The sequence below is a fragment of the Fulmarus glacialis genome, unplaced genomic scaffold, assembly GCF_000690835.1.
Source record: "Fulmarus glacialis isolate BGI_N327 unplaced genomic scaffold, ASM69083v1 scaffold13066, whole genome shotgun sequence".
In the NCBI taxonomy this organism is placed as follows: domain Eukaryota; kingdom Metazoa; phylum Chordata; class Aves; order Procellariiformes; family Procellariidae; genus Fulmarus; species Fulmarus glacialis.
The window spans coordinates 990-28,775 of NW_009220098.1; the positions used below are offsets into that span (position 1 = coordinate 990).

Genomic DNA, 27,786 nt, shown 5'->3' on the forward strand with positions numbered 1-27,786 from the left:
TTTTTTCCCTTGATGTTTGCTTATCACCCCTTAAACTGGGGAGGAAAAAAAACCCAACCCAAAACATTGCCAGAGTTTGTTTACTTCCCAGCTGTAGCACTTGCTATTGCTGTGCCTTTATGTGCTGGAATTAAGTGCTTCTTAATGAAATTTTATTCCCTGTAATAGTATTTTAAATTACAAATGAGTCATGCCTTAATTGTGGTTGATAACAATCTTGGAGTTTCTCAGTACAGATCATGCCTCTCAGTCATTTGTTTTTAGTTTCTAGAAACCTTTCACAATTTGTTAACATCTTGAACTTTATAGAGTCTTGAACTGATCAAAATATTCTTAGTTTTGCAACCAAAATACAGAGCATGTTTTCTTTTGACAGTCAGAAGACTGTTCTTGAATGGTTTATGCTTAATACAAGCGTTTAGAGAAGTAAGGAATGAATGGGTATTGCAAGTTTGCTTCAAAACTTGTCTCCTATCTCTTTTCCAGTTTCCTTTTGGCAGACGCTTGCCATGCGATATCTATTGGCATGGGGTATCATTTCATGATAATGATATATTCTCAGGTCAAGTCAACAAATTTCCAGGTACCTTACTTCTGTTTCTAGTTTAAACAAATGCTTTAAAAACATGATTATTTTAACTGTTTCTGTGTTTTACTGTTTTTTAGTGTGAATTACCTACCTAATCAACGGATACTATTTTTAGCATATTACTGTTTTAGGTGATTTCTGCTTAAGGGGTAAGAATATCAGAAGGGGTGTCTTGAACAATTTCTGAACTGAAATTTGTTTTGGCGAGAAAGTGTTTTTGATGAAAAGAATACTTCATATGTATGAATTTAGGAACAATAAGAGTGTTAAGCTATAATTTAAGTGAAGTATGTAATTGTTGTCTGTTATCTAGCATTGATAACAGTGCTGTATCTGTGGATTTGGTTTTGATTCAAAGTGGAAAGAATCTGGTTTGTTTTGTACTCTGGCCTGTCTCTGGGAGAAGCTCGAAGCAGGGTTCCTCAAATGGGTTTTTTAGTATTGAAGAGTTCATGTCAGCCCTCATCTTATGATGACTCTTCTACTTTTTTAAGCTCCCTTTTTTCTCATTTAATCCCTGTTGAGAGCTCTCTAAATAAGAGCTAAGAGCTTAGGTATTGACTTATCTAAGCCCTTTACCTCAGATTTATTGCTGCTGTTAGTATGCTGTGAGAATAAGAACCCTCAGATACTGAACTTTATGCTTTATTTACCCTGACTTCCTCCTGTCTGTGGGAAGTTCACATTCAAGTATCAGATAGTGTAGTTTTCTGGTAGTTTAAATCTGTGTTAGATGAATGTTACCCTCTCTCTGTATTCTGGCTTCTACGTGGTAAGCAAGTGGCCTGCACAGTAGTCAAAACTAGAGTCCTCCAGACTAGAGTCCACGTGATTTCCAGGAAGGTTGCGCTAACTTGATGCTGGGTTTTACTAAATTCTTTGACTTGAAGAAGAGAACTTTCCTTAGTTACTTGTGAGAGATTCAAAGAATCTGAAAGAGCAGGTCCTCAGGAAGACTTACAAACTTTTCCATGAAAATAGCTTTTTAGTCATGCTACTGATGAGACTTCAGCAAATGTGCGTGTGTTCCCTGTCACTTTCTGACCTCCTTGTACCTTTGGAACCTCCTGGCCAAAATCAGCCACGCTTGCCAGAGGTTTGCAGTCACAGACCAGTGAGTTCCTGTAGGTTTTGTGGAAATTTGCTGACTGTGTAGGAAAGAAGCCCACAGATGATGTTCTCATTGAGAAAGAAGCTGCAGCATGAACCTTACAGCTTATAAGCTGTAGTATCTGAAAGCATATAAACAACACAAGAGTAACCCTGAATGCCCTGACCTTGGAAAAAGCTTCTCCCCAAGCTCACAGAGATCTGGATATGGCATGATCCAAGCATGAGATTCAAAGCTGCAGGAAAGCAGCTAAGTTTGGCTGCTCACAAAATAACCTATTCTTTCTGATATAGTTACTTAAATGAATGCAAAGTAAACACAAAGTGGTTGATTATATTTGAATTACATTTTTACCTATTCCTAGAACGATAGCAGGCTAGGACAATAATTTTGGATTATGGCAAAGACAGTAGTTACTATTTGACTAAAGTTTTCCTCTATTATTCTGAGCTGTATTTTTGATAATTCATTTTTTTCTAATATGATACAGTAATACATGCAACATGAAACATGGCAAGGGAATGCTACAAATATTTTGTCAGATTTTAAAAGGTTTTCAGCTTCATTCAAAGCAATGACTAGAGTGCCTTACCAGTAGGGTGAGCAATGATATAACAATTTACTTTTAGGATGAGACTTCAGTGCAGGTTTTTCATCACTTTTAGACACTGTATATTTTTTCCCAGGCATGACGGAGATGGTACGTAAAATTACACTGAGTCGGGCAGTGCGAACAATGCAAGATCTATTTCCTCTTGAATATAACTTCTATCCTCGATCCTGGATTCTGCCAGAAGAATTTCCTCTCTTTGTGGATGAGGTAGATTACTTTTACTCTCAGAATAGTATAACTTGTTCGATATTGTTGCCATGTCATTCTTTAGTTTTTCATACCTACCAGATTATTTAAAATCACACTTGGGTGCTTTGGATGACATCTTTTTCAATTTGCCTGAGATCAGACATAGTCTGGATGAACTGCTTTTGTTTGTTATGTTCTAGAATAAATTTTAAAACAATTATGCTTCTCTGCAATGCCAGATGTCTGAAAGTTAAACATGGTAGAACCGTAAGTCCTTTCCCTGCATATTCTACTAAGTTTAAAAGGGCTGAGGAGGTTCCAGTACAGTGTGTGGAGTGTGGTATTTCACCAGGTTCATTGCCAATGAAGTCTTTTTAGTCCATCAGGCCTGCTCTATCCAAATCCTTCAAAAGAGCATTTTGTACTGTGCGTTGTTAAATATACTCACATCTTCCTGAATAATTGTTTGTTTGAATCTCGTCAGACTGTTGCTTTGTTTAAATATTCAGAATGTAATAAAATGCCATTCTTTTTCAGCTTTTTTGAAAAAAAGCGATGCTGTGTGTTGGTGTTTGGTTCTGTTGTTACAAATATTTTTTAAAATATTGTATGTGTTTGTTTTAAACCTGTCTGACTCGCCCAGTGCATTCTTGTATTCTACAGTATCATCTGCCTGGAAAAGTGAGCGAAAAAGTTATGGACTTTAATAGACTTCTATACTGTGTGTTACTTTTTAGATAATTACCATATCCACAATCCAATTAAATCCATGAGCATCTTTTAATATATACTCTTCAAGTGTGCTGGGTCACTGCCATGGCACTGCTAGTAACAGTAAAAATGAATAAAATCCCAACAGTACTTCAGCCTTATTGCTTTAGATGTAAGACCAATTTGTAAAAGGAGTGTAAATTATCCAATCAATTTGGCAATGACAGGTAGGTAAGTGCAAATAACTTGGAAGTAAACTTTCAAAATGGTGCACTGGGGTTCTAGCGATGACTCTTCTGGGAATCGTGCCTGTCTCAGTTACAAGGCACTGATTAACTGAGCAGCGCATAGCAACGTGGTCTGTACATCAGGTTAAATGCACAGACCCGCACAGTGTCAGCAGGTGGCACTGCAAATAAATACTTCTCTCTGGTTGAACGGTTACTGGAGTGAAAACGATTCGTTTTTTGTTCCAACAATAACAGATGTCCAGTAACACACTCCTAGGAGTTTCCTTTGCATATGTTCTTCCATCTGTGTTTGAGAAAAGCATAGTTCTTGTTACCAAACATCATATTTTATGTTGTAAGAGTTTATGTTCTACTTAACACAAGTTTGTAGTGTAACCTCTCCAAAACAAGAAAAAATACAAACCAAAAAAACACCAAATCCACTGTGAACCATAAATGGTTCAGAACAGTTTTCACTTGCAATTTCATGAGTTCTCAGGAGGAGCTTTCCAGTCTTTTCTGTTGATTATTTGTTCATATCTGGTTTTGTTTGCTTTACAACTCAGGGACCCTCGTGCTGCTGAAAATGTCAGCTCTCTGAGACTGAATTTTCAGCTTATTCACAAACAAGTGCAATACAGTATTAGTGGTGCCTGCATGTCATACATACTCCTATAGGAACTGGCATACACTTGAATATGTGAATGCCATGTGTATATTTATCTGAGCAAAAGATGATTTAGCCATCTCTGGTACTTCTGGAAGTAAAGGTGTATTGTCATAGGCTGCAGCTACTAAGTACGTAGCTCTAGATGTGTCATGCTGAAACTCATGTTGCTGTACCTTCACTATGACTAGTATTCAAGTCCAATAGTTAATTACCAAAAGTCACAAATTCTGTGACTTTTGTCAGTGTAGGTGTAGGTTAGACATAAGAAGATGGTTTGATGCTGTTTGTAGTAGGGGTTGGACTGAGAAATGAACACCTATGAGATTTTGCCTGTAATACAAATGACTACTGAAAGAAGAAACTTGAGAATTTCGATCTCGCTGCCTCCTCCTGAAGCACTATAACATTTCAAAACAATTTCTTTCTCAAATATTCTTACTGTGCCTCACTTCTGTAGATGTGATTGTGAACTTTTATCATATGTTTTTATCAATAACTAAATCAAATGCTGTCAGCTTTTCCCACTTCCCCCATCCCTAAATCCAGGTAGAAAACACTGCAGCTAATCTAATATTAATTAGCCAGTAATCGATGGGAGAGCTGCACTCCGAAGTTTGTTGGGGATGAGCTTCATATTGGGAAATACCAACAAAATGGTAGTTCCCTTAATGTCATTCGTATTAAACTGAAATGGTGATAGGTATTTTTAACAAAGTTAATTTTACTAAGTAAATATATATTTACCTATTTTCAATATTCTCCTTTTTTTTTTTTTACCTTCTAAAACATTCTGTACTAACATGTCACTGTAACAGAAGATGAGTTACAGATAAGGAAATCTCTCAGGTGCTACAGTAATCACCCCTTCGCTAACAGAGAAGAATCTGTGTGCTAAGAACTTATTTCTAATAGGAAATTCCAATTTCTGGAAAGTAACTAGCTTGGGATTCAAACCAGGGCCTTGATTGCTCTCATACTGCCTTCTTTGTGTTGTCTGTGAGGATGATGAATAGGCCCAGTATGATTAATTTTTAATAAGAATCTAATTTGGACAGTCTTAATTTCCAGCATAGCATATTTTTGGTGGTTTAATCAGGTTTTCAGCTTTTGAATACCTCTTAGGCATAGACATGAATATTCTAGTCTTTGTGCTGTCAAATCTTATAGCCCATTACATGCATTTTTTTCAGAAGTCTATATTCATTAAGCCTGTGTGTCCTCATGAAAGGCAAACCTGCAACTGGATCAGATTTTCATACCATTAGACATCATATTCTCCTCTTGCTATTGACTGTAAATGGTTAACATGTTTTTAAAGATAATTTCCTTTCGTCAAGCTAAGTACACAGAAATATCTCATTTCATATGAACTAATTTTCCTACATGACTGACTTTTCTAAGTCTGGACAAGCCTCCTCATAATGAGAATTTGAAAGAATATAGTTGAGGGGATTGTGGAGAATTTGAAAACGACTGTCAGGAATTTCCTTGAAGATCAAGAAACCATCTGCTTTCTTCAAGACAGTCAAGCTGCTGAAAAACAGACTGACTCTGGATTACTATTCCCCCTTTCCCCACTGTCCTATCTTCATCTGCCATGTGTAAGTTTTGATGGACTAGAGGCCTGAATAATATCCAAGCCTTCTAGAACATCAAAAAACAGACTAGGAAATGATGGAGAATGATGGAGAAAATAATTTCCTTTCCAGCTAAATGGAGTTAAGTATGAGATCTATGAGGCCAATGATTGTTAAAATGCAGGACTTCAAAAGCAGGTTGCTGTTGCATCTTTAACAATAGTCCCCAGAAAGCATTATCTTTTTTGAAAAGGTGCTGCTGTAGCAGAGCAGAAGGAGCCTGAGGCATGAACAACAGACATGGGAATGGGAGGCAGATTGCCCTGGCTGATTTCACAGAGGTTCTTTATTACTTTCTGCCCTAGTAGACCGTGATTGGCACTTTGTACATACAACTAGAGTCATGGTAGGGTATGTTTAGTTGTGGAAGTTTAAGATTAAACAAGTATCTTTCTGGGATGCTGACTTTAACAACATGTGAACCAGAGAGAATCCTCTAGTATGCAGAGTAATGTCGTGTCAGGGGAAGATTATTCTTTAGTTGTAAAAAGACTAGGGCATAAATCCTGCTTACCTTCTTTGCACATCTAGGCCTGCTGATCCACTTGGACCTATTTATCCACACGCCATTTATGTAAACCATTGTGGCGTTTTATCCCTCAAAGTGACCTATTTTGAAGAAGGATCTTTTACTGAGTTAGTGTGACACGTGACCATGAGAAAAATCCTAGTCTAAATAATTAATCTTGAATTTGTGCTGTAGTTAGTAGGAAGGCTTTTAGCAGTGTGATTCTCAATGAAATAAATAACTGGATAGGATGGAGGCAGAAGTCCTTCAGGCCTTGGGAACGTCGCCGCTAGCAGAGCTGCGCCTCTCATGTGGGTCAGCAGCCTAACGTAGTCGCAGCAGAGGGTGCTGTCCGAAAATCACAATGATCTGACTGGTGCTCAGCCTTTTCCCACATGCTGATTTTTTCTCTTTCATTCTGCAGTGCCAGGACTGATGGTGGTAATTGATTGTTTTTTCTTTCTTAGCTCGTATCCTCAGGCTTCTTAAAGTCGTTCTCCAGTTGTTGCTGGCGAGCTGCAGGCCTGTGTAAAACTGTAAAACCAGATCACCGACTTCATTCAGCACGTGTCTGCCTGAATGGAGAGAATAGCAGGTCTGGTGCCGTAAAACATGTGAATGCAAGAAAAGAGTGATCTGTACTGTGACATCCCTCCGTTTTGAAAAGAAGAGATTTTAAGTGCTTTATTCTTCCAAATCCCATGAGTAGCTGATAAACGTGTTAGTCTCCATCCTGCATTTTCTTTAGCTGCATTCTTTGTTAGGGCTCCCTGTGCCAGTGCTGTTAGGAGTTTCATGAGCTACAGTCCTTCAGCATCTATTCATTGAAACCTTTTATAGTTGCATTTTGATAAATTACAATTTGTGCTCTAACAGTTTCTTTCCTCCTAAATATTTGTGAATGCAGTGCTACTATATTTACACCCGTAAGGACTTTATCTACACGCAGAGAACAGCGATAGAGCTGGGGGAGCTACAGAGGCTTCCTCACTAGGGTCCGGTTGCTTTACCATGAACTTAAAGGGCTGCCCGAGAGGGTAATGCGGCAGTTCATTTTCCACTGCTTGCTCAGTCCTTCACCTCCAAACCAATTGCCAATTAATACTACTTCCCTTGGGTTTTCTTTTTGTTCTTGATATGTGCCAGTTGGATCACTACATTCACACTCCACTTGCCAAACAGCTTCCGATAGCAGTGAGCACCACTGGTGCTGATGGGATTTAGAGAGATGGCAGATGGGTTTCAGTCAGCCCATACCTCATGTAGCTGCTCTTTTCCTCCTATGCTTCTGAAGGCTGAGACATGTTAACTCACTGGTTTAAACACGCTCATATTCTTTCCTTGCTACATGTTGTAAAACATGCCATATTTTATGAATAGTTTTTAAAATTCATCTAAGAGAACTCTAAACCCTTCCTGACTTCCTTTCTTTCTCAATTTCACTTCTACTAATGGAGGCATCCAAGTCTCTGCAGTTCTTACTTTTGCTATACAAGTAATAAATAAACTAAGATTTATTTAGGCAGTGGGAGATACGCATGTAACATGAAAGATCTGATATTCAGCAGATGTGTCAGGCCCTTACAGTGACATAGTTACTGTCTTCCTGATTTTTTTTCATCCTCAAATAACTGCATTGAAGCTTGCAAAGTTTAGGTTTGCTTCTTGGGAATGTGAGCTGTGTAGGCGATTTAGATGGTGTAATTGCTCTTTTATCTGATGTAAAAAGATTCCCTAATTATATTGATTTTTTTTTTTAAGAGAGAGAGAGAGAGTGAGTTTTGAGTGAATATATGCTGTTTACAAAAGTGCAGATTTGAATCTGCAGTTAGTTATTGGTGCCATGTTTAATTCTGACTCACTGTATCCAGGTGGGAATGATATTAGCCTCCAAACATTCCCTGCTAAATGAATGTATCAGTTTAACATGTTCAAAGGCCAAAACAACCTTATTACAATAATCATGTTTTGGACTGCCAACTATTAACGGTCTGTTCCAGGTGAGATTATCTAATTTTCTCACAGATGAAATAACTGATTCTTTAGGAAAGAAAAATGGGCATTTCCCTTTTTTTTTTTTTTTTTAAATTTTCACTTCTTTATGTAACTCCCATTAGTTTGTTAAAACCAAAAACTCCAAAGATATTTATTGTTGCTTCCAAGAAGCTCGTTTCTGTTAAAAAACCAGCTAGTTGTCTGTTACAGTGCCAAGCCCGTTTATAACCCAAATCAAGCTGCTGATGTCAGTATGTAGAAATGACAGTGGGATTGAGCAAAAAGTTCAGATTCAACTGCCTTTTGAATTTGAGACATTTGGATCTAGATCTGAGTTTTAGAACTTTTTTTTTCCTTTTTATTCTTCTCACTTTCTGTGTGAGGATGCAGATACCTCTCTATAATCGTACAATTCTCTATAATTTACTTTTGTATTTCATCTTACTAAGGCCACATCTGGGATTCTGTAGGACAGTTAGGTTCTGACAAACCACGGATACTTCCCCATCACTGTTATCATAATTTCTATTTGTGGTAAACCATTTTCCTTACACGCCCCAAGAATCTAGGGCACAATGTGGAAAAAAATCTCAAGATTTGGGTATAATGGCTTATACTGTACTCATGGATATCTACAAAGCAGCGAGAGAACTGGATACTCGAGTATCGAGGTACATGCCGCTGTAAACAATACAGAAATAGGTCATATAGTCCTCCAGCGACATTCTTACAAAATATTAAAGTTGACTTTAACAAACAGAGATCTTTCATGGCAAGGCACTACAAACAATAGAAAGAAAATGATACTGAAAGGTACTGGTTTGCTAACCTTTCCTTTTTTTTTTTTCTTTTTAAATTTTTTTTCCTCCTTTCTCCTTTTTCTTGCTGTTTCTGTGTCTTGATGATCTTTATACACATGCTCAGAGAGTGTTAGTAGGTGTCAAAATTTCTTACCTGCTATTTCTTTTCTAGTGGGGGCATCTCCCATCACCCCACACATCATAAGTTCAATTGTCAATGTGTGTCTTTTGGAAAAAATGTTTCCCAGAATGATTCTATTAATTTAACTTGCTAGCAGTAAGGAGTATTTGACACAACTTTTTAAGAAATCCGCAAACTGGAAGCATTTCTCTGTGAAAGAAGTGAAATGTATCTTGTATAGTGACTTTTCTAAGCATTTTTGCATATTAAAATGCATTATGCTGCGTGGATATTGGTGTTGGCTGTTTGTGAGCTCGTACACTAGAACGCACTGTGTTTCACACTGAACCAGCACAGCAGTGGTGAACACCTGAACACAGATCGAACATGTGCACTAGCTTGAGGAAACAACAGGCCAGGCATGGAGTGCTTTGTAGATTCATCCAAAGGTTTTGATTTGCTACTAGACACCATCAAATTCTCCTCCAACTTTCCTCGCTTTCCTGATTTCACACTAGGTACATCTAAAGAATGCATCTGAATTGTCATGTGTTATGAACAGATCTTCCTAAAACAAATCAAAGCCACTGAGAAGAATTGTTGAAATCGTGATAGAATTTTCTTTATCTTGCATTGGATAGAAAGGTAATAATTGCATGCCAGGCCTGAGGGGAGTTCTGGTATAATTTAGAAAACGTTTCATTTTGGGGAATGGTGGTAGATAGCAACTGAGGCATAAACTATGTGCTTTGTTTAGTAAATTTGTGGTATTTGCTTAATATCTGTACATGGCTCAATATTCACTAGTTTTCCTAACAGTGGATATCTGATTGTGAAAAATATTCAGTGGTGGAAAAAGGTATTATCAGTGCCAAATTTTTACTTTATCTTTCCTTCTTCCAGTATTGTTTGTCTACATTCATACCTCAATAATGCTTTTCCTTAGGTTAATGATTATCTTTGTCAGTAATTGTTCAAAATGCAGCATGGAAGTTTAACTTTGCAGTTTCATACACATTAGTGACTAATAAAATGGATCTCATGAATTATACAGCATTTCATTCTCTAATTTGGTACATAAATTAAAAAGAAGTTCCTGAAATCATTTATACAATGGCTTGTTAAATGAAATGATCTTTTATCTGTACTAGTAATTCCCTACTCATGCTTTTTCGTTTGTCTTTGTGCTTGTCAGCACTGTTTATCTTCTACCTTTTTTGCACGGTGTTTACTACTATAGTGATGTGATCATGTTATTTTTATTTATTTTTGTTTATGAATGCAATTTGTTGGCTTTCATAGTATCAGCCCTTCTTCCCCCCTAATTAGTATCTTTCAGTGTAATTCTTTTCCTTCTAGGTTCGTATGATGAAAGACAGCGATCCATCTTGGAAGCCCACTTTTATTGTAAAACCTGATGGAGGGTGCCAGGGGGATGGAATCTACCTCATTAAAGACCCAAGTGACATCAGACTGACAGGAAGCATCCAGAGCCGGCCAGCTGTGGTCCAGGAATATATTTGCAAACCACTGCTTGTCGACAAACTGAAATTTGATATTCGTCTTTATGTCTTACTGAAATCTTTAGAACCCTTAGAGATTTATATAGCCAAAGATGGACTTTCTAGATTTTGTACAGAGCCCTATCAAGAACCCACTCTAAAAAATTTGCACCAGGTTTTTATGCACTTAACCAACTATTCACTAAATATCCATAGTGGGAATTTTATCCATTCTGACAATGTAAACACTGGCAGCAAGAGGACTTTTTCAAGCATTCTGTGCAGACTGTCTTCCAGAGGAGCTGATGTCAAAAAGCTGTGGTCAGATATAATTTCACTGGTGATTAAAACAATTATTGCACTGACACCAGAACTGAAAGTTTACTATCAGTCTGACATACCAGCAGGAAAGCCTGGGCCAACTTGCTTCCAGGTAGGTTGGAATTTCTGCCAGGAATGCAGTTATTTCTGTGTATTAATTTTCTGGATGTTTAATTCCTGTTCTAAAAGATTTCTCTAGTTATGTTGCTGATCACTGGTTGGATGTAGCGCATCCATTGAATAGCATTGTGTGAGCTCAGAGCTTAGGTTCTCCTTACCCAAGTTTTACCTTACAAATCTCAGTCTCTTGACCTATGTTACTACTAGCCATAAACATATATGGAGAATTTCAAATGGGTACCAATCATTAATAGCAGTATTCACTCCAGTTTCCATCTTCTAGATGTTATAACTATGAAGCTTTGCAGCTTCCTAACAGCAGCTATTAAAATGGCAATTTTAAGACCCACTTGTCATAGGTGTCCATGTTGACAGATGCAGTATTTAGAGATGGGGTAGTGTGAAAGTAGCCATTAGTATGAAAGACAAATGGTTTCAGTAATTATTCAGCAATATAGTATATTTCTCAGTTATTTCTCTTTTGTCCTTCAAATGTTTCTTTCTCCTGAATATTGACATTTGGATGACCATTGCATTCTCTAGAAGAACACCGTGAGTAGAATGGAAATAATACATTACTTGTTATGCACAGATTTTAGGGTTTGATATTCTGCTGATGAAAAACTTGAAGCCCATGTTACTAGAAGTAAATGCAAACCCCAGCATGAGAATAGAACATGAGCAAGAGGTAAGCCCTCTCAACATGATAATGATACTGGAATGAAATTGTTTAGGTTTGGTTTTCTGGTCTTTTTCCTTGTTTGAAAGATGAGAGCTGTCTGCTAATATGAAATCTCCAAGGTTCTCTGTAATTTTCTGCTTTGAAATCATTGCTAATCTTATACACTGGAAATACGAGTTATTGGAACTGTGAAAGCTCTCAATCATCTTTGTCATAAATACATTTATTCATCATCCCCTGCAGTTGACTTAATTGTGTTTAGGGGATTGCTAATAATTTTTTTATGTTTATGTACATAATATAAACGGTAACTTTGGCAACAATCTTCTTTTTTTTTAATATTTCAATTTACTAGAGAAACTTGCCAAAAATTGTTGTAATATCATACTGAAAATGTTAAGGTATTTGTGTATTCTTTAAGAAGTATTTTGTAATCTATCATTGTATATTTAAAGCATGTGACATGCATGAAGTTTGAGCAAATGTGGAATAAATAATCCTCAGTTCTGAATAATTGTATCCCTTTGTAATTTAAAGCTTTCTCCTGGAGTATTTGAAAATGTCCCAAGCCCTGTCGATGAAGAAGTGAAAGTAGCTGTTATCAGAGATACTCTTCGTCTAGTGGACCCTCAGAAGAAAAAGAGAAAAGATGTCCAGTAAGTGTGGTGACTTTATTTGTTTTTTTGCATTAGTGCCTTGCAATAATTATAAAAGTGAAATATTTTTTCCCAATTATGTTAGTTTCTCTAGGACAATGAGTTCCCGACTGTCTGTGTGACTCCTTTTACATCCACAGTGTTAACTGTTTCAGAAAAGCTCGTAGGATATTAATTGGTGGTGTGATACAAAAAGAGTACTCGGATTTGTGGATCTGCCAGGGGAAGGTCAAGGAAAAAAACAATTCATTATACTTTCTGTTTAGTAGCAGCAAGTCCACCAAATGGCATTCTCGCAGCTCGGCACTGACCACTTCACGTGCTCCTTTCTTATAGGAGTGGCAGAAGTGTGGAAGGAACCATGCAAGTACTGTAGCTCAAGGAATTGAAAAGGTCCACAAACTGATAGTAAATCAGGCTTTATCAGTTCCCCTGGAATATCTTACCTTTGATTCAGAACTGGTGCAAACAATTTAGTAACTCAGGTTTGTTTATTTGTACTTTTACTTGAGGCCTCTCTTATTCAGAACAGTCATGAGATGTAAATTTGTGTATTAATTTGCTTCAAAGTCTCAAATTACTCTGAATGAATTGCCCCATTGGCGCTGAAATGTATGAATATTGTATTTAGAAATTGCTTCCTTGATCTGTGATAATAAACGTAGTTAAATCTATGATCTAGAAATGACAGGAACTGCCTGAAGCAGCTTGCACAGAAATGCTTGTGGTGGGATCAGGCTGAGAGAAATAGTATCTTCTTTTTTGATGAAACACCTTGTTTTAAACAGTTCCTTGGAAATGTGAAAGGGAGATTTTTGTTTGTTTGTTTTTTGTTTTTGTTTTGTCCCTGGAAATTCTTGCTTATAGGCCTGCCTCCATACTGGAATATCGATTTTGTTCTTCTCCTGGCACTTAGAGGCAAGCTTAAATACGTTATTCATGTTCTATAATGATTTCAAGGGCAAACTTGCTGTCCTTTTGTAGACAGAGTCCCATGAACAAGACATGACTGATAATACTTACAAGTTCTGTATTATTGTAATATTATTATAAGACCAAACTATTCTTTTGGAGGCAGTGCCACACATAGAGGTTGCTGTGGTCGGTATACAGAATGTCTTGCAAAGCAATCTATAGTGTGTGTTGCTTGTACTTAACCTTCACCCTTAAGATTACTTCAGTGCATGGAGCTGAAAAAAGATCATTTTTCAACCTGTAATTATGTATTCGTGTCTCTTTTTTTTTTTTTAATGCTGAAGTTATGTCAGGCATTCATTAACTACATATTAGATATGGAAAAAAGGTAAATGATAATTACAAATAAATTCCTGGAGAACGCTGGTGTCTATGGAACACTCATTCAACGGAGGATTCTTCTGTGATACATTTTGAATACTAAATAATTTATAACAGGATTAGTCAGTGATGAGATAAACCATTGGCTCTTCACAGCAAGAATTCATCAGTGATGAAGCTTTTTTTTCAGGATAATCTGGTTAACAGAGCATCTTGTTGATGAATACATGTCTTCACCATAAGTGAATCCCATTTCTTGCTGCAAAGGGCAATATTCTGATAACATTTTGTGTGGATATGCAGGAACTCATGTGTGACAACTGCCCACCTGTTCACCTGAGATTTACCCCTTCTACTTCCAATCACTTTTTATTGAACTGGGGATGGTGCATGGAACTTCTTAAGAGAGACATGATCTTACTGTAAGCTTCAAGTAAAGGACCTCATTCTGATCACCTATGGAGATTTACACCAAAGTAAAAGCATTTGAGAGAGGAACTGAGCACCAGTTACTTTTGTCTCATCTTCACTAGCAAAGGTTTTGCAATGCTTTCGCTTTGTGTCCTGCCTCTCACTCGTTTCAGTGCATTTCAACCAGTTCTAACACGTGCTCCCACATTTTCTCTCCAAACGCTCCTACCGGTAACTGCAGAGAAATGGCATCATTCCTCTGTTTGCAGGATGAAGATAATAACTAAATAATTGACTGGAGATAGAAAGCTGCATAGTAGTTCACCTATCCATGGTAATACTTTTGCTAGTCTAATTGCGCCTGGCAGCAGGGAAAGCGAAATTTGGCCTATTAATAGAAGAAAAAAATCTGAAAGAATTCCTGTTCTGACAGCTAACTAGCAGCAAACACTGTAGACTCTAGTTTTGATGCTAATTAAGTAATGGACATTAATCTAAGTCAAGTTTTAACAATATATATAACACTGAGTTTGAACACACAGGGGAAATACTGAGAAGTCTGAGCTGCATCTCAGATAAATATTCTGCTGTGGAGATGGATTTGATTTCCCTCTAATTATCTCCCAGATTAAAATAAATGAAGCATCTAAATGAAAGTGAGTTTTAGAAGTCATCCTGAAGTACTTCATTATCAGGAAAGATTAATAGCTCAGAAATTTTTTTTAGTTTCATTTTTCCTCATCTTTATGGACTTCTCATTATTTTTTTCCTCCTTCCTTTTGTGTGACATATAATATTGAAATAAAAGTTAAGTTGAATAAGATCAGTTTATCATGCCATATCTCTTAATTTTTCCAGCACAATTCCAGTCTTTACATGCACCAATCACTAGTAATTATCTCGGCACTGCCAATAATTAGTCATTGAAAATCTGCAGTGATACAAGTTCAAATGAACGTACTTAAATATACTTAATGGCTATTGTTCCACAGTATGACTGATCTTTTCTTAGTTTTAAGAATTTGTCCTGGCCATTTAAGTACTGAGGTATGCGGTTAATATTTTGTGCATGTAACATGTTTAAACAGAAACTTTAAATTCATGCAAAGATTTTTTTTTTTTTTTTTTTGTAATAGAGGAAATAGCTTCTGTTGTAGAGATGAGGGAAGGCTTTGTGTTATTCTGTGATGCAAAGACCATAAGGAATTGAATAAAAAGTGACAAAGGCACATGTGAGGCTTTGGGGAGGGATGAGCAGGGTGGGTACTGCACAGCGCCTGCTTTTCCCTGACGTTATGCATGCCCTGCCAGACAAACCCCATATACCTCGTATGCAGAAGACCTATTCTGCATGTCAAGACTGTGAAGGCAGTAGGTATCAGTATAAGGGTTAATGTCCTGCTTTGCTGCATTAATTTCTTGCTGCTTCCAAATCCTCTACGTTAGCGCAATTGTAGCCAAAGTCCGATGACAGCAGAGTTTTCAAGTAACTATTAATAGAGAGATTTGGAGCCATGTACTGCTCTGCAGGATGAAGATGTATGTCAACGGCTCGGAGCCCCTCAAGAGGAGAATCTGAAAGCGGCTCTGCGGGTTACTTTGTTAGAATGTTTTCAAGCCATTCTGTAACCCAGAGGGTGAGTGGTGTCTGGCTCTGCCTGACCAAGTAGAGTCTGGGTAGCCCTTTCTGAAATTAAAGGCGGCAGCTAATCAACTGCATGTTGTGTTTTTGTTTTACTTTTTTTGCTCTTCTTTTTTTTAAAAAAAAAAAATCCAGCTAAAAATGCATGATTATAAAAAGAGGCTTTCTGATCCCCCCCACCCCCAATGGAACTTTGCAGGACCCAAAATGTAGAGCCTTTTTTGCCCTAGCTTTCGTTCCTAGACTAGTCCTATTTTCCTTAGGCATCCTTAATCTGGAACTCAAGTTTCACTCATAATTAAGAAATTTAAACATTTAATAAAATAATATGGAAGATACTAACTCTTTGCTTTTATTTGTGTGGTAGTATTGTTCTTACGGATTTTAAGGCTTGAGTAGATCATTGCAATCATCCAGGCTGGTGACATGCTGGAACAAACACAATCATTTGTGGCTGAGTTTTCTTGGAAAGACAGAATTTTAAACTCACCTGTAAATCTGTTAAATATTATCGAACAAAGCTTACTTTCTTCTACCATTACTACAGAGTGAATTCAGGGGGTGGTGGTGATGGCCAGTAATACTGACTTCTGTTCTAAACATCTGTCACTGCTAATTTCAGAATTATCGTGGTGGTTTTTCCAGCGTACATTTTTTCAGCAATGATAGCTCTTTTGACTTGAATTTATGATCTAGTGAAGACATTCAGTACCAGATTAGCCAGCTGGTCACTGTATCATCAGGAGGGAGTTTTGCTCCTTGAGTGAGAAATCTAATGTAAAAAAAAGAAAAAGAGGGGGAGGGAATGTAGTTTCTTTTTACTTAACACATTCAAAGCATCGTATGTAGCAGGGGTGGCACATGTCCCTTCATAAGATCACAGTATGCATTTTTATCCAAGTTTGTAATAGGCAACATGGTCAGAAAGCTTGGCTACACCGACTTGAAGAGTGAAATCCTTGTCACATACTAGTATAGGGTAAGGAGCTGAACTGTGCTGCATAATGTTTCGACAAAGAAACTTGTATAAAGCTTGTATAGTATTAAATTTGCTCTGGATTTACTTCTTGCAGCAGAGGTGCTGTTCACAGCCTGCTGAAGGTGGGAGAAGACTTGAGCTAAAGGAAATTTGCACAATTAAATGAATGGTCTAATGACACCGAACAACGTTTAAAGTAAATCAACGTTACTTATGTAAACAGCAGTTTAATTAAGATAATCAGTGATGCAAATCATTGTTTATGTTGTGCCTCCAACAGAAAATCCATTTTAAAAGGCTTCGCAAACTTCTTTTTTTTTGTGCCTAATTTTGAATCTTTATAGTAGTAAAAGGTTTTAGTTTCGGTGTTTGTTTAATTATTAGCAATATATTTGTCTTAAAATTGCATTAGATTTGAGCAAAAAGGAGTCCAGTCTTGTATGCAAATACTGTATATTCTCTACTGGATGTTAGATGTAAATTATTTGACTGGTAGTATAATTGCAAGCCGTGAGTATCTGCTCCCAGGTCTGCTCTAAATGTCTTAAGAATATCATTTATATCATCTTGTCAATGTTAATGGCCTGCTTTCCTATCCTGTCAAAAATATTTGTGCCCTAGTTTATTAATGCTAATTAATCCAGTGATAATAAGACACTTCTTTATATTTTTGTTGCTGTTGTTTATTCTGTGTCCCAGTATGATCTCTTGCATTTACATGCCTAGTTTCTCACATATTCCAAGACAGAAATTTTATTCTTCTGACAAAGAAAGCATAGTATTATGACATGCTTGTCATTAGAAAGATGAGTTGCTCATGGAATAAAATCTGCTTTTTACTTGCTAGAGATGATGAAGGTGCAGCCCCCTAATTAATATAATGACTTTTATTCAGCGCTGAAATAGCCATTGACAGAAGAAAGAGTTGAAACACTTTGGAAATGAAATATAATTTAATCTATGGCTGTTACAAAAACAATCAATGCATTGTGCCCACAAAAATGAGTGCTTTTGTTTTATTACCTATTATGGTATTGCTGTTTCATTGCTAGTTTATCTTTTCTTGAGTGCTATTCTCTGTACATACCACTTCAGTGTTTTTCTATTTGAATTCAGCCTTGAAATTTATTTGTGATGTTCTGATTTTTTTTTTCTTCTTTTTAAAATATGTCAGGTATGATTCTCTTCTCTGGATTCTGTGGCTCTAGCAAATGTCAAATATGATTAACTAATTTTCTGAGCAGGAGGAACCCCAATGTGGTCTCTTTCAAATTTTTGCAAGATCAGCATGCAAACACTGGCTAATGTCACTCCGTTCAGAGAGCACCCTGTAAATATTAATGTATGTCAGTTTGACTTTTTAGCTCTAAGTGTTATGTAGTTAGGAAGAAATTCTGGTCAAGGTTTTGTAGAACTTACTGCACAAAAGATCTTACTCTTTTCTTGCACAAAACAAGATGGTTCATTTTTTCTACTGTGTGGGTTACACATCTTTCTCCCTTTAAATTATTTCTTTGTCTGATATAGGACAAAATTAATAGTTTCTAGGAGGAGAATACGTGATCTGTATTAAATGAAAACATGAATTAATTTCTGGACATTCTACTTAGGTACTTTCCGCCTTAAATGTAACTTACGTTAAAGTGGCAGCTTCTTTAGGAGATGTCTCCTGCTCTGCTAGTGACCTAGTGACCTGTGCTGGTGATGGGTCTAACCTTGGCTACTGAACTGCACGAGGAATGTGTGTCTTTACTATAACAGGCCTTTTGGTAATGTTTCTCTTTTGTATGTTTCAAAGACATTTTCCAAATCCTAATGCTATTCTTAATTTCTTAATATTGAGGAACAATTTTGTACTTCCTTAAAGAAGGAAAAAAGTCAGGAAATCACCTGTGCAGCTGTATTCCATTTATTTTCCAGAAATTTTCTGTTCAGTTTCATAACCTCCCCTGATGTTTGTGTCATTTTTAATGGAAATATGAAAATATACTGTGCAAAGATGTCTCAAGAGTATGATTATCCTAGATTTTGATGATGATAAAGTCATTCTTGCCATTGATTACTGTGTTTATCTCACTATACGTATTCTAAGGTTATGATTGTGTGACAGGGGTGGTTTAAGAGAGTCAGAAACTCAGTCCACAAACATACAGAGAGACTGAATGGGAGAATACTGGTGTTGCATTATCACTGATCAGAAAATAATGACTGTTATTCAGTCTTCTTGTAATGTATCTTAGTTTCTGCTTCTGTGAGTAACTGTATTATGGTCCGCAGGGATTCATTACTCAGGGTTGTCGGTACCTTTTGCATTATGTGGGGTGAGTTTAGTGCTTATAAAAATAAGCATGTAATAAACCTAGCTATGGCAGTATCAGTATTTTGATTTCTGTTTGCTAATTGACTTTATGAGCTGACTGCTAGAGCTTTAGGTTGATTCCTGTATGCCTTTGCTATCACTTGGAAGTCTGGTCAGGTTTTTGGCTATTCAAATGCTTCTCAAGCACCACCTCCTCATTCCAAGCCTTATTTCTGCCCGAGAGTGTATAAACTCCTATCTGTGGCTTTCTTGAGATTGATCTTTCTACTCTGGTTCATTTTGGAGGCTGGCGCAATTTTTTCCTCCATCAGTCAAAATGACCCAGCATTCATATTCAGGATCATTCTGCCAAAGCCCTTTGAAAGTACATTGAATTAGACCCTCTCTCTTTCCTAGAGGGCTTTTTGGTTTATTCCTTCATCAGGCAATCTGCCAACTTCAGTATCAATTCTTGTCTGTTACATTAGCGCGTGTGGCTTTTGATGAGTTAGACATGCGAGGGAGACTTTTCAATGTGATGTTTGTCAATGTTACTTCAGTTCAGATTAGTGAAATGTTAACTTTGTTTTTCTGTAGTTGGGGAGTATTTATTTCTACTGCTATTTGTCATGCTGCTGAAGAAGAACTAGCTTCAGCTGTTCAGTTTTGTGAAGCAAATGTTAGAGGTGCCTTGATCTTTGCCCTGTGTTCTTGCTTTTCCAATTATTTATCTGCTTCATCCTTAAGAGCTTTTAACCTTTCTCGTGTTGATTAGGATAGGCAGTGTTGGAAATTTCACAAACTACAATGTGAGACATCCCTCCATGAAGGGAAGGGAAGGATCTGGTAGTGCTTGACTCACAGAATAGTTCTACGTTGGTTTTAAGAGCCACTTAGAGGAAAGAACTACGAGAGTGTTTACTACAGCAACAGAAAATACAACACTGAGTGCAGAACAGTGGCAAATAATTTGAATGTGCTGTGGCAGCAGTCCTAACACAGAAAAGAAAATAAAATCTGCTGATAGAAAGAAGCTCAGATCTTTTAGTTTATATGTGTCTCTATTTCACACGTAATCTGAAAGGTTTTAATTGACTAAAAAATGTGTAAATACACAAGCAATAATAGTGTTTCTTCAAAAATAGCTAAAACCATACCCTTAGCATAGATACAGTAGGAATTCAGTAATTCACTTCAATGTTTTTCTCTTATCAAACCATTATAGGAAAAGTTGGTTTTGTGAAAATAACTCTGGACTAGAACGTAAAAGATGCAATTTCCATTCCTGATTCAGCCAGTTTACTCAGTGACCTTTAGACAAAATGTTTTCTTTCTGTGAAAAGAGGATGATGCCGTGTTTCTCCCATGCATTGCCAATCTTTCTAAATTATAGTGTTCAGGATATGGCCTGTTGTTATGCTTAGTAGTATATGAGGTCAGTTTATGTGTTGTTGTTACATAAAAATATTACAGAAAAGCTTCAGTTTTCTTCTGTGGAAGACTCTAGGTCCGATTCTACACTCTTCAGTAAATATCCCTAAGGTTTGCAAAGTATTCTTCACATTTTGCCAACCTGATTGTCATTAGTCATCTCTTTATCTTTTACTTGCTCCCATACAGAGTGCTTAGAGTCATTGCATTTTCTATAGAATATCATAACTTGGTGCATAGTGTGCTATTTGAATATTCAGAATATTAGGATTTAAAAAAGGGTTTTTCTCAGTGTCATTCTTTGATGGTGTTATTTTCATCTTCTCATTTTTACAGTCCTTTGCTAATAAAATAGAGAACTTATGGAATATCTTAGGAATGCACACAAACACAGCACTAAGTAACCCCATGCTTGACAACAGATTAATTTATGATTATTCGCATTTTAACCTTCACCACTGCAAAAAATGCTGTTATTCATAGTCCAGTCTTGCAAATTGGTCTGTGTTTGCTCATATATTGTATTCTAAGCACTAACATCTTGAATGTAAAGACTGTATTTTAACTGCCACATAAAGTGAATTCAGTCTTACTTTGAATCTCTTGAAATGACCCCATATTGAGGGACAGCTGGAAGTGCTTAGAATGTACTAAGCAAGCAAGCTGATGACAGGCCCAGTTAATTTAAAAATTTTAATGGACAAGAATTTATATGGGTTGCAGAATTTTAAAAGGTTTCGTTTTCAGCACTGTGAAACTAATTGGTCCAAAACTGTATATGCTTTTGCAGTAATTGGCGTGCTGCAGTGCCCCTAGCTCCAGTGTGAACCGAAGTCTGGTTTTATGTTATCAAATTGCAAATGGAGACCAGTTTGTCCAATTAGACTTGAATCACAACATTTTGAGATGCAGCTAATCTACTTACGTTTTTATTGACATCTCTTTTCTTTCTTTTTGCTCTCTAAAATTTCTAGTGAGCAATGGGGGAAGGACTGAAAATAAGCTGAGCAATGTGACCTGTCAAGAGCATCTCCATAAAATCTGAACTTTCCAAACATTCTAATATATCAAAACGTGCTATAGCAATTACATCTCTTAGATATTGACACTGTATTACATTTTAAGTTGATCATTAAGAAGTCTTTTTGCTTGCTTTTCTCTTATGATGATTTTTAAATGAAAAGAAAACCTTTGTGATAAAATACAGAGGTTTTATCAGAATATATCGCTTTCCTCCAGTCTTTGTAGTGCAGCCGCAAAACTTGCTGTAATCGTCAAGGTTTGCCCAAGAAGAAGGGAGGTCAGGAATAAAGTGGGGTGGCTGCTTAGTCTCCTTCCAAATGGCATAAAAATGAATGTGGAGGCAGTGGGTCTAAATACATCTTTGAATTCAGTTATTTGATTAGAGATTATAAGTAAGTCTTAATGGTAATAGAATCTGGCTTAAGGCACGCTGTATTTTGCATCCCTCATAACCAGCAGTAATGACTGGGGCAAGAAGAGTCCCATTGACTTCACTGAGCCGTAATAAAAAGCCTGATAGCAAGGCTTTGCAGTGCTCGGCGGCTGTTCAAGCCTCGTTCCGTAACTGACAGCATAGATGTTGGAGCTCCTTTGGTGCGTGCTCCTGCTTTGACTGAATTCTAACAAAGTAAGCTTCTTTTGTGTTGTTTTGGTTTTGGTTTTGGTTTTCTTTTAAACATAAACTCAGCAATACTTTGTTGCATACAGATGTTTCCTGGATCCAGCCATTGCTGATGGCAAACTTCAGCTGAAACCAGTGAAAATTCAGATTAAGCATGGTTGGAAATTTACTCAGGTTACACTGGATAGGATATAAAACAAATAGCAACTTTGACCTTATTCATCAAGTACTTAAGTGCATACTTAACTGTTTAGTGGAGTTAGCCCTCTGTACCTTTGAGAGAGTGAAATTACTGTAGTTTTAAGGCCATTCACCTTTTCCTTTTACCTCAGAGGTAAACTGGCTTGCAAAAATAATGTGGTAGAAAAGGCCTTGATGTTCTTAGATGTTATTTCCACCATTCAGGGCTTCTCGTATGTAGCCTTCAAGGCTGACATCTCTTCAGCCTGAAAAGGGTTAGTGTTTTTCTGTTGAACAAGGGCTTAATTAACTAATTTTCAGTACTTGGCTCAGGTTGTTTTGGGCTTCTCTGCCTCAGTGATCTAGGCATCCATCCACCTCTGAAAGTGTAATATATTTTGTCAGAGAGTGTTAATCTGGACTAACTCTTAAGTTGAAAAACTGTCGTGTAATAAAAGCTAAACAAATGTGTTTGTGCCTAGTGAATCCACTGAAAAGAGTACCAGAGCAGAGGAGAACACGGCTTAGCGTGCTGTCTAACCGGAAAACAGACTGTTCAGCAACACTCCACATAAGGAAGTAATTTTTTGCTTATAAAATTGATCTAATTGAAATCTAATTTGTTCCTCTTATAGGAAGGAAAGTAAGTTTATTCTCTATTTTCTGTACTCATTCTATAAATGCCATCTTCTCTCTTCCTCTGCTAGACTGCTTTAATCACAGCCTGTCTAGTGCAAAGACGAGGAGGAAAATGAGCAGTTGTTTCCCTTGTTAAGGAAACTGCTTAATTTTTTAAAGTACATTTTTAAGAGATAGTACTACATCTTCTTTCTTTGGATTTGCTATAATTTCCTCTTTAGTTTTCAATACAAGAAAGCTGTTGTGTTTTGAAGTTAAACACTTTTTTCCTCTCTGTCTTAAAGTATGGGGCAGAAGCAACATCTGCGTGCCTTGTCTGCCCAAGTGGGCTCACTGAATTTCCATGCTTGTACAGGGAAGGTGATTAGTAGTTAGGCTTGAGTGCAAATTGTTTTTTTCCTGACACTTCAATATGCTAATCATTTGAGCTGAGTTTCTGCTATCAGTGAAATAATCTTCACCTCTACTTACCCTGTAGCTTGCTAACATAATTGAGTTTTTGGGTGGTATCTTGACTTACTGCAGGAATAGTGATTCACAGCTGCACTCTTCAGTATATAGCTTTTTCATGGCTGTTGTGTATGGCACAATTTCCATTATTAACCTGCAGCTAAATATTTCTTGAATGAGATTTGATTTTCAGAACATTAACTTAATTGCCTTGTCTAAAATTAAGGATATATGTTTATTTAATTTGACATTTTTTCCCTTTTGCCTTCTTGAATGTATGTTTGTGCTGCGCAGAAGCAACTCTGCTTTTAAATTAATTTTTCCAGTTGGTCTATAATGTATAACTCTAGTAACTTCTAATTTTTTGTAATCTTTCTGATACTAAATTACTTCCCACCAGATAGTTTTCATAAAATAAGTATACAAGTATTTACTATCAAGATAAAGTGTAATGTATATCGTGTGTATTTGTGTATATATGTCTGTATATACAGCATGCCTATGTGTATCTTTGTATAAGGTATAAAAATGTCTTACGTCGTACCTGTCTCCTTGCCATCTTTACAATCTGTATGTTATGTGTACCTAAAACTACGACCAACTGTGATAGTTTTGATTGCATGAAATCTGTGGGGTAAGCCTTGAATATGTTGTCTTGGTTTCCAGTTATATCTTTGTAAGTTCTTCGTGCGACTGCTGAGTTGCCAGTATGTACTTTATGTTCTCTCAGGAATGGCACAGCCCACAAACAAATTGATTTAGAAAAACAAGATTTCATGCAACCCAGAAGATGTTATAACAAATCGATGAGCCAAGGGCATACTAAGGTACATCACCTTACTAATAAAAGAAACAAATCATTTCTATGGAGTAGGGCTCCTGGGCCACATAATAGTGTTTTATTAAGGTAACAGTAAAATGGAATAAATGAATGCATAGGCATGGATTATATCCCTGAATACCAGTGGAAAGTTCTTACATGCACATGCCTTCTAAGAATTATTTATTTGCAATGTATTTAGATGTCAGGGTTAGGAGTGGGAGAACGCCGCAAATAGTTGTCAGTCTTGGTGCAGCTGTGAATTATAGAGAAAATTTAATGATCTAATTACCCCATGTTGTTACAAGAAATAATACAATTCATTTATGTATTTTCATTCGATGCAAACCATTAATTCACTGCGCTGTAACACGAAAGCCCAAGTTTGGTACTGTTAGTTTGAACAAAATACACTCCATTCTTTTTTTATGATGGACTAAAGTAACTGATAGTACATTGACAGCAAAGTGTGTCTCGGCAGGCAGGTTTGCTGACTTGGATGCATGCTTTGGGGAGAGCACTGAAAAAAGTCAGCTCAATTCTAATATTAATTGGAATTTTAATGGAAGCAATTTTTTCTGCATGATTTTTAGATATTTCTAAATACCAAAAATGAGACAATACTGTTTGAATGAGGTTATCATATTCTTTTCAGTCTGAAGAGTTTCTTTGTGTTGAAAAAGCCCTCTTGCTTTGAAAGGGTTTTGAGTAAACCTGTTAAGATACTTGGACGGAGATAGAAAAGATACTGTTTTTCATTGCAAATTTAATTTTGCTGATTTTCACATTGCGGTCATTAATTTTTTTTCAACCGAAGTTGCTGAGATCTTAATTCTTTTTCATCCTTTAAAATAAAGAAACCTCTGAAGTAGGATGTAGGGTCTTTTCCTTCCCAAGAAAATACCAAAACCAGAGGGATTAGAGACTTGGTAGTTTCTGAACAAGTATGTCCTGTAAAATGTAAGTTGTGTGATAATCCTTAGAGGAGAACCAGGAAGAGAGAGAAACAAAATCAACTTAAGGGACCGCAGAAGTAGAAGACAGGGAGATGTGAATAAGATAGAGATTCCCTGAGATAAAAGGGGTTAGAATAGGGAAATGTAAGAATTTCCTGTTAATTAGACTTCTACACATGGACACTTAACTGGAAATTGTTCCTTAGATTAATTCAGAGGCTAGAAAGTGCCAGAGTATAAATGCAGGTTCCTAATTTGCAAAAGCAAACTTCACTGTGCTTTCTTGGGACATACTTAAGTGCATTCACCGTTCCGTGCTTTGTACGTCGGTTGGTATGGTGCTACATTACATGTGTGTTCACCGTTCTAGATCTGGAGCCTTTAAGTGAGCAACGGTGCTGCCTTTTCACCAGTCGTCAGGGCAGTCGTCTGTGTCAGGATGGACCCAGTCAACGGCTGTGGAACAAGTGTGTCAGAGAACAGAGCTATGAATGGGTCCAGCTTGTAGTGCTAATATTTTAAAGTGTTCCACTACTTTACTGGAGAGAAAAATCCATAATTTATACCAACAATTTAATATAAAGATATATAAATAATAAAATTTTTTGAGGGTATTTTTACCATAACAAGGGGGTTTTAGGCCTGAGGAAATTACAGCAATGCTTGTCAGACATTCTTACAAGACACTTAATACAGTATTGGAGTTTAGATATTACTGTGCTCCTTTAACATGTTCCCAGCGTTACTGGTTAACGTGTAAATGCTAGTTATTCCAGGGAGACTTATTTGGGCAATTGTGGGCACCATCTTAGCCCTTTTCAGAAACAGTTTTAGATGAAGCACTCAAACCTGCAGGTTTTTGGTTTTGTTTTTCTTTTGCTACTTGACTTCTGTTCACCTTCTAGGTCTTCCTCCCTCCATTCTGTGTTGCTTTGAACTTCCGTAGATTTTTCCAGTGTGTGATAGTATTGATGGACTCCTTTGTAATAATCTCTGGTAGCTGCTTTCCTCTCTGGAAGAGCATCACTTTAAAATAACATGGATATACATGACAGCTGGAAATACCAAATTTGTTTTCTTTCTTTCTACAGAAATACTGTGATTTGTTGGGACAAAGTCGAAAACGTTATCTTTTCCTGGCAAGATGCTTACTTTTCAAGAATTTTTCTTCTGTTGTAACTATAGGTTAAATGCAAGCATTGATTTTGCTAGCATTTGGTCTTAAATAGACATAGGATGAGAAGTGAAGGAAAAATGGAGGTTACTTCTCTGATTTTTGCAGGAGCTTTATTATTCTCATCAGCTTCAGGCCATCAGAAAGTTACGTGTTCTCAGATACTGCACATAATGAGTATGAATATTAGATCATAACCATATCTGAGAACTGTTTGCTTATTCCCCTGTTTATACTCACATAATAATGGTGAGGGAGTGCAAAGCAAGTTTTTAAGGGACAGCAAAATTAAGTGTTTGGGATTTTGGCTTGACTTAAGCATAGGCATTGAGCAGGAAAAATAACATTTTCCCTCCTACAGATATCCTTCAGGTGTCAGTTCTGCAGGATCCTGGTTTTATTACATCAATCACAAGCAGCTTAAGGCTTCCGAAAACATAGTCACAGACAGATGTTGTGCCCGTCTGGGGATTAGAAATATTCTCTTCCATTAAGTATAAATTAACTTAATCACCAGGTATGAAAGATAAGCAGCATAAACATCATTCCCTGAAGCTTTCATTAAAATTAAAATTCTATTTAAAACTAGGCTCGTATTTTCTATGACTTGATCCCCCTTCAAAGAGATTATATCTGCTGTAAATTTTTACAGTGACAGAGTGACAGAAATTAATGTATTGGGGGCAGTGATGTTCTCTATAATTTAACTTCTGCTGCTAGACATCTTTTAGCAGGAGAGATGATTGGCTTATTTTTAAGTAATAATTGGTCTCTAGTCTCTGAAAAAATTAGGAAGTAATAAAACTGCCTAGCACCCAGTTGCCACAAAATGAAAGCACAAAGCCACATGACTTAACAGCAGTGTCATCATCAGTAGTGTTATTTACGTAGAATTCGCCTGCTTTAATAGGAGGATTACTGCTGATAAAATGCAGTTGCACTGCTGCTTTCTACCCCATTGGATGACAGGGTAAAGCTCCTTTTCTACCCTAGCATAATCATGACTGCTTTCTAAGAATAATTTCCACATAAGAAGAAATACCATGTGGTTTAGGTTTTTTCTGTTGTACTGTAAGACACTTGGTGGTCTTATTTAATGTTGGTTTCAATACATTATCAGGCTTTACAACTGGTTTGCCTTTGCAGTATCTCGTATTACTATTTTTAAGGCACACTTTTCTAAAGAAACAAAGGAAACTCTGGAGAAAAAATAAGGCATGCAAGTACCTTAAAAGCAAATAGTGAACACAGATAAATCTACTAGGAATAATAAAAGCTACCTCCACAAAAAATAAAGTATTGGGGACCGTATTTAATGATCTTTGTTTGATAATAATTTTTTGCTACAGTGGAACAAAGTCCTTTGATGCAGGTTTTGCATTGCTTATGCATTATTTCATTATAGGAAT

General features: G+C 36.7%; 1 protein-coding gene across 1 annotated transcript in view; it reads left to right on the forward strand.

Moving 5' to 3' along the window:
* Positions 1-486: 486 nt before the first annotated feature.
* The window catches only part of TTLL11 (tubulin tyrosine ligase-like family, member 11), a gene marked incomplete at its 5' end in the record, with an annotated part of 45,078 nt that continues 17,778 nt past the window's right edge, over positions 487-27,786 (forward strand). Inside the window, 5 exons of the mRNA XM_009580632.1 lie at positions 487-583; positions 2,387-2,520; positions 10,534-11,109; positions 11,710-11,805; positions 12,337-12,455. Of these exons, the coding sequence (XP_009578927.1) occupies positions 487-583; positions 2,387-2,520; positions 10,534-11,109; positions 11,710-11,805; positions 12,337-12,455 (1,022 nt within the window). The remainder of the gene's footprint in view (positions 584-2,386; positions 2,521-10,533; positions 11,110-11,709; positions 11,806-12,336; positions 12,456-27,786) is intronic.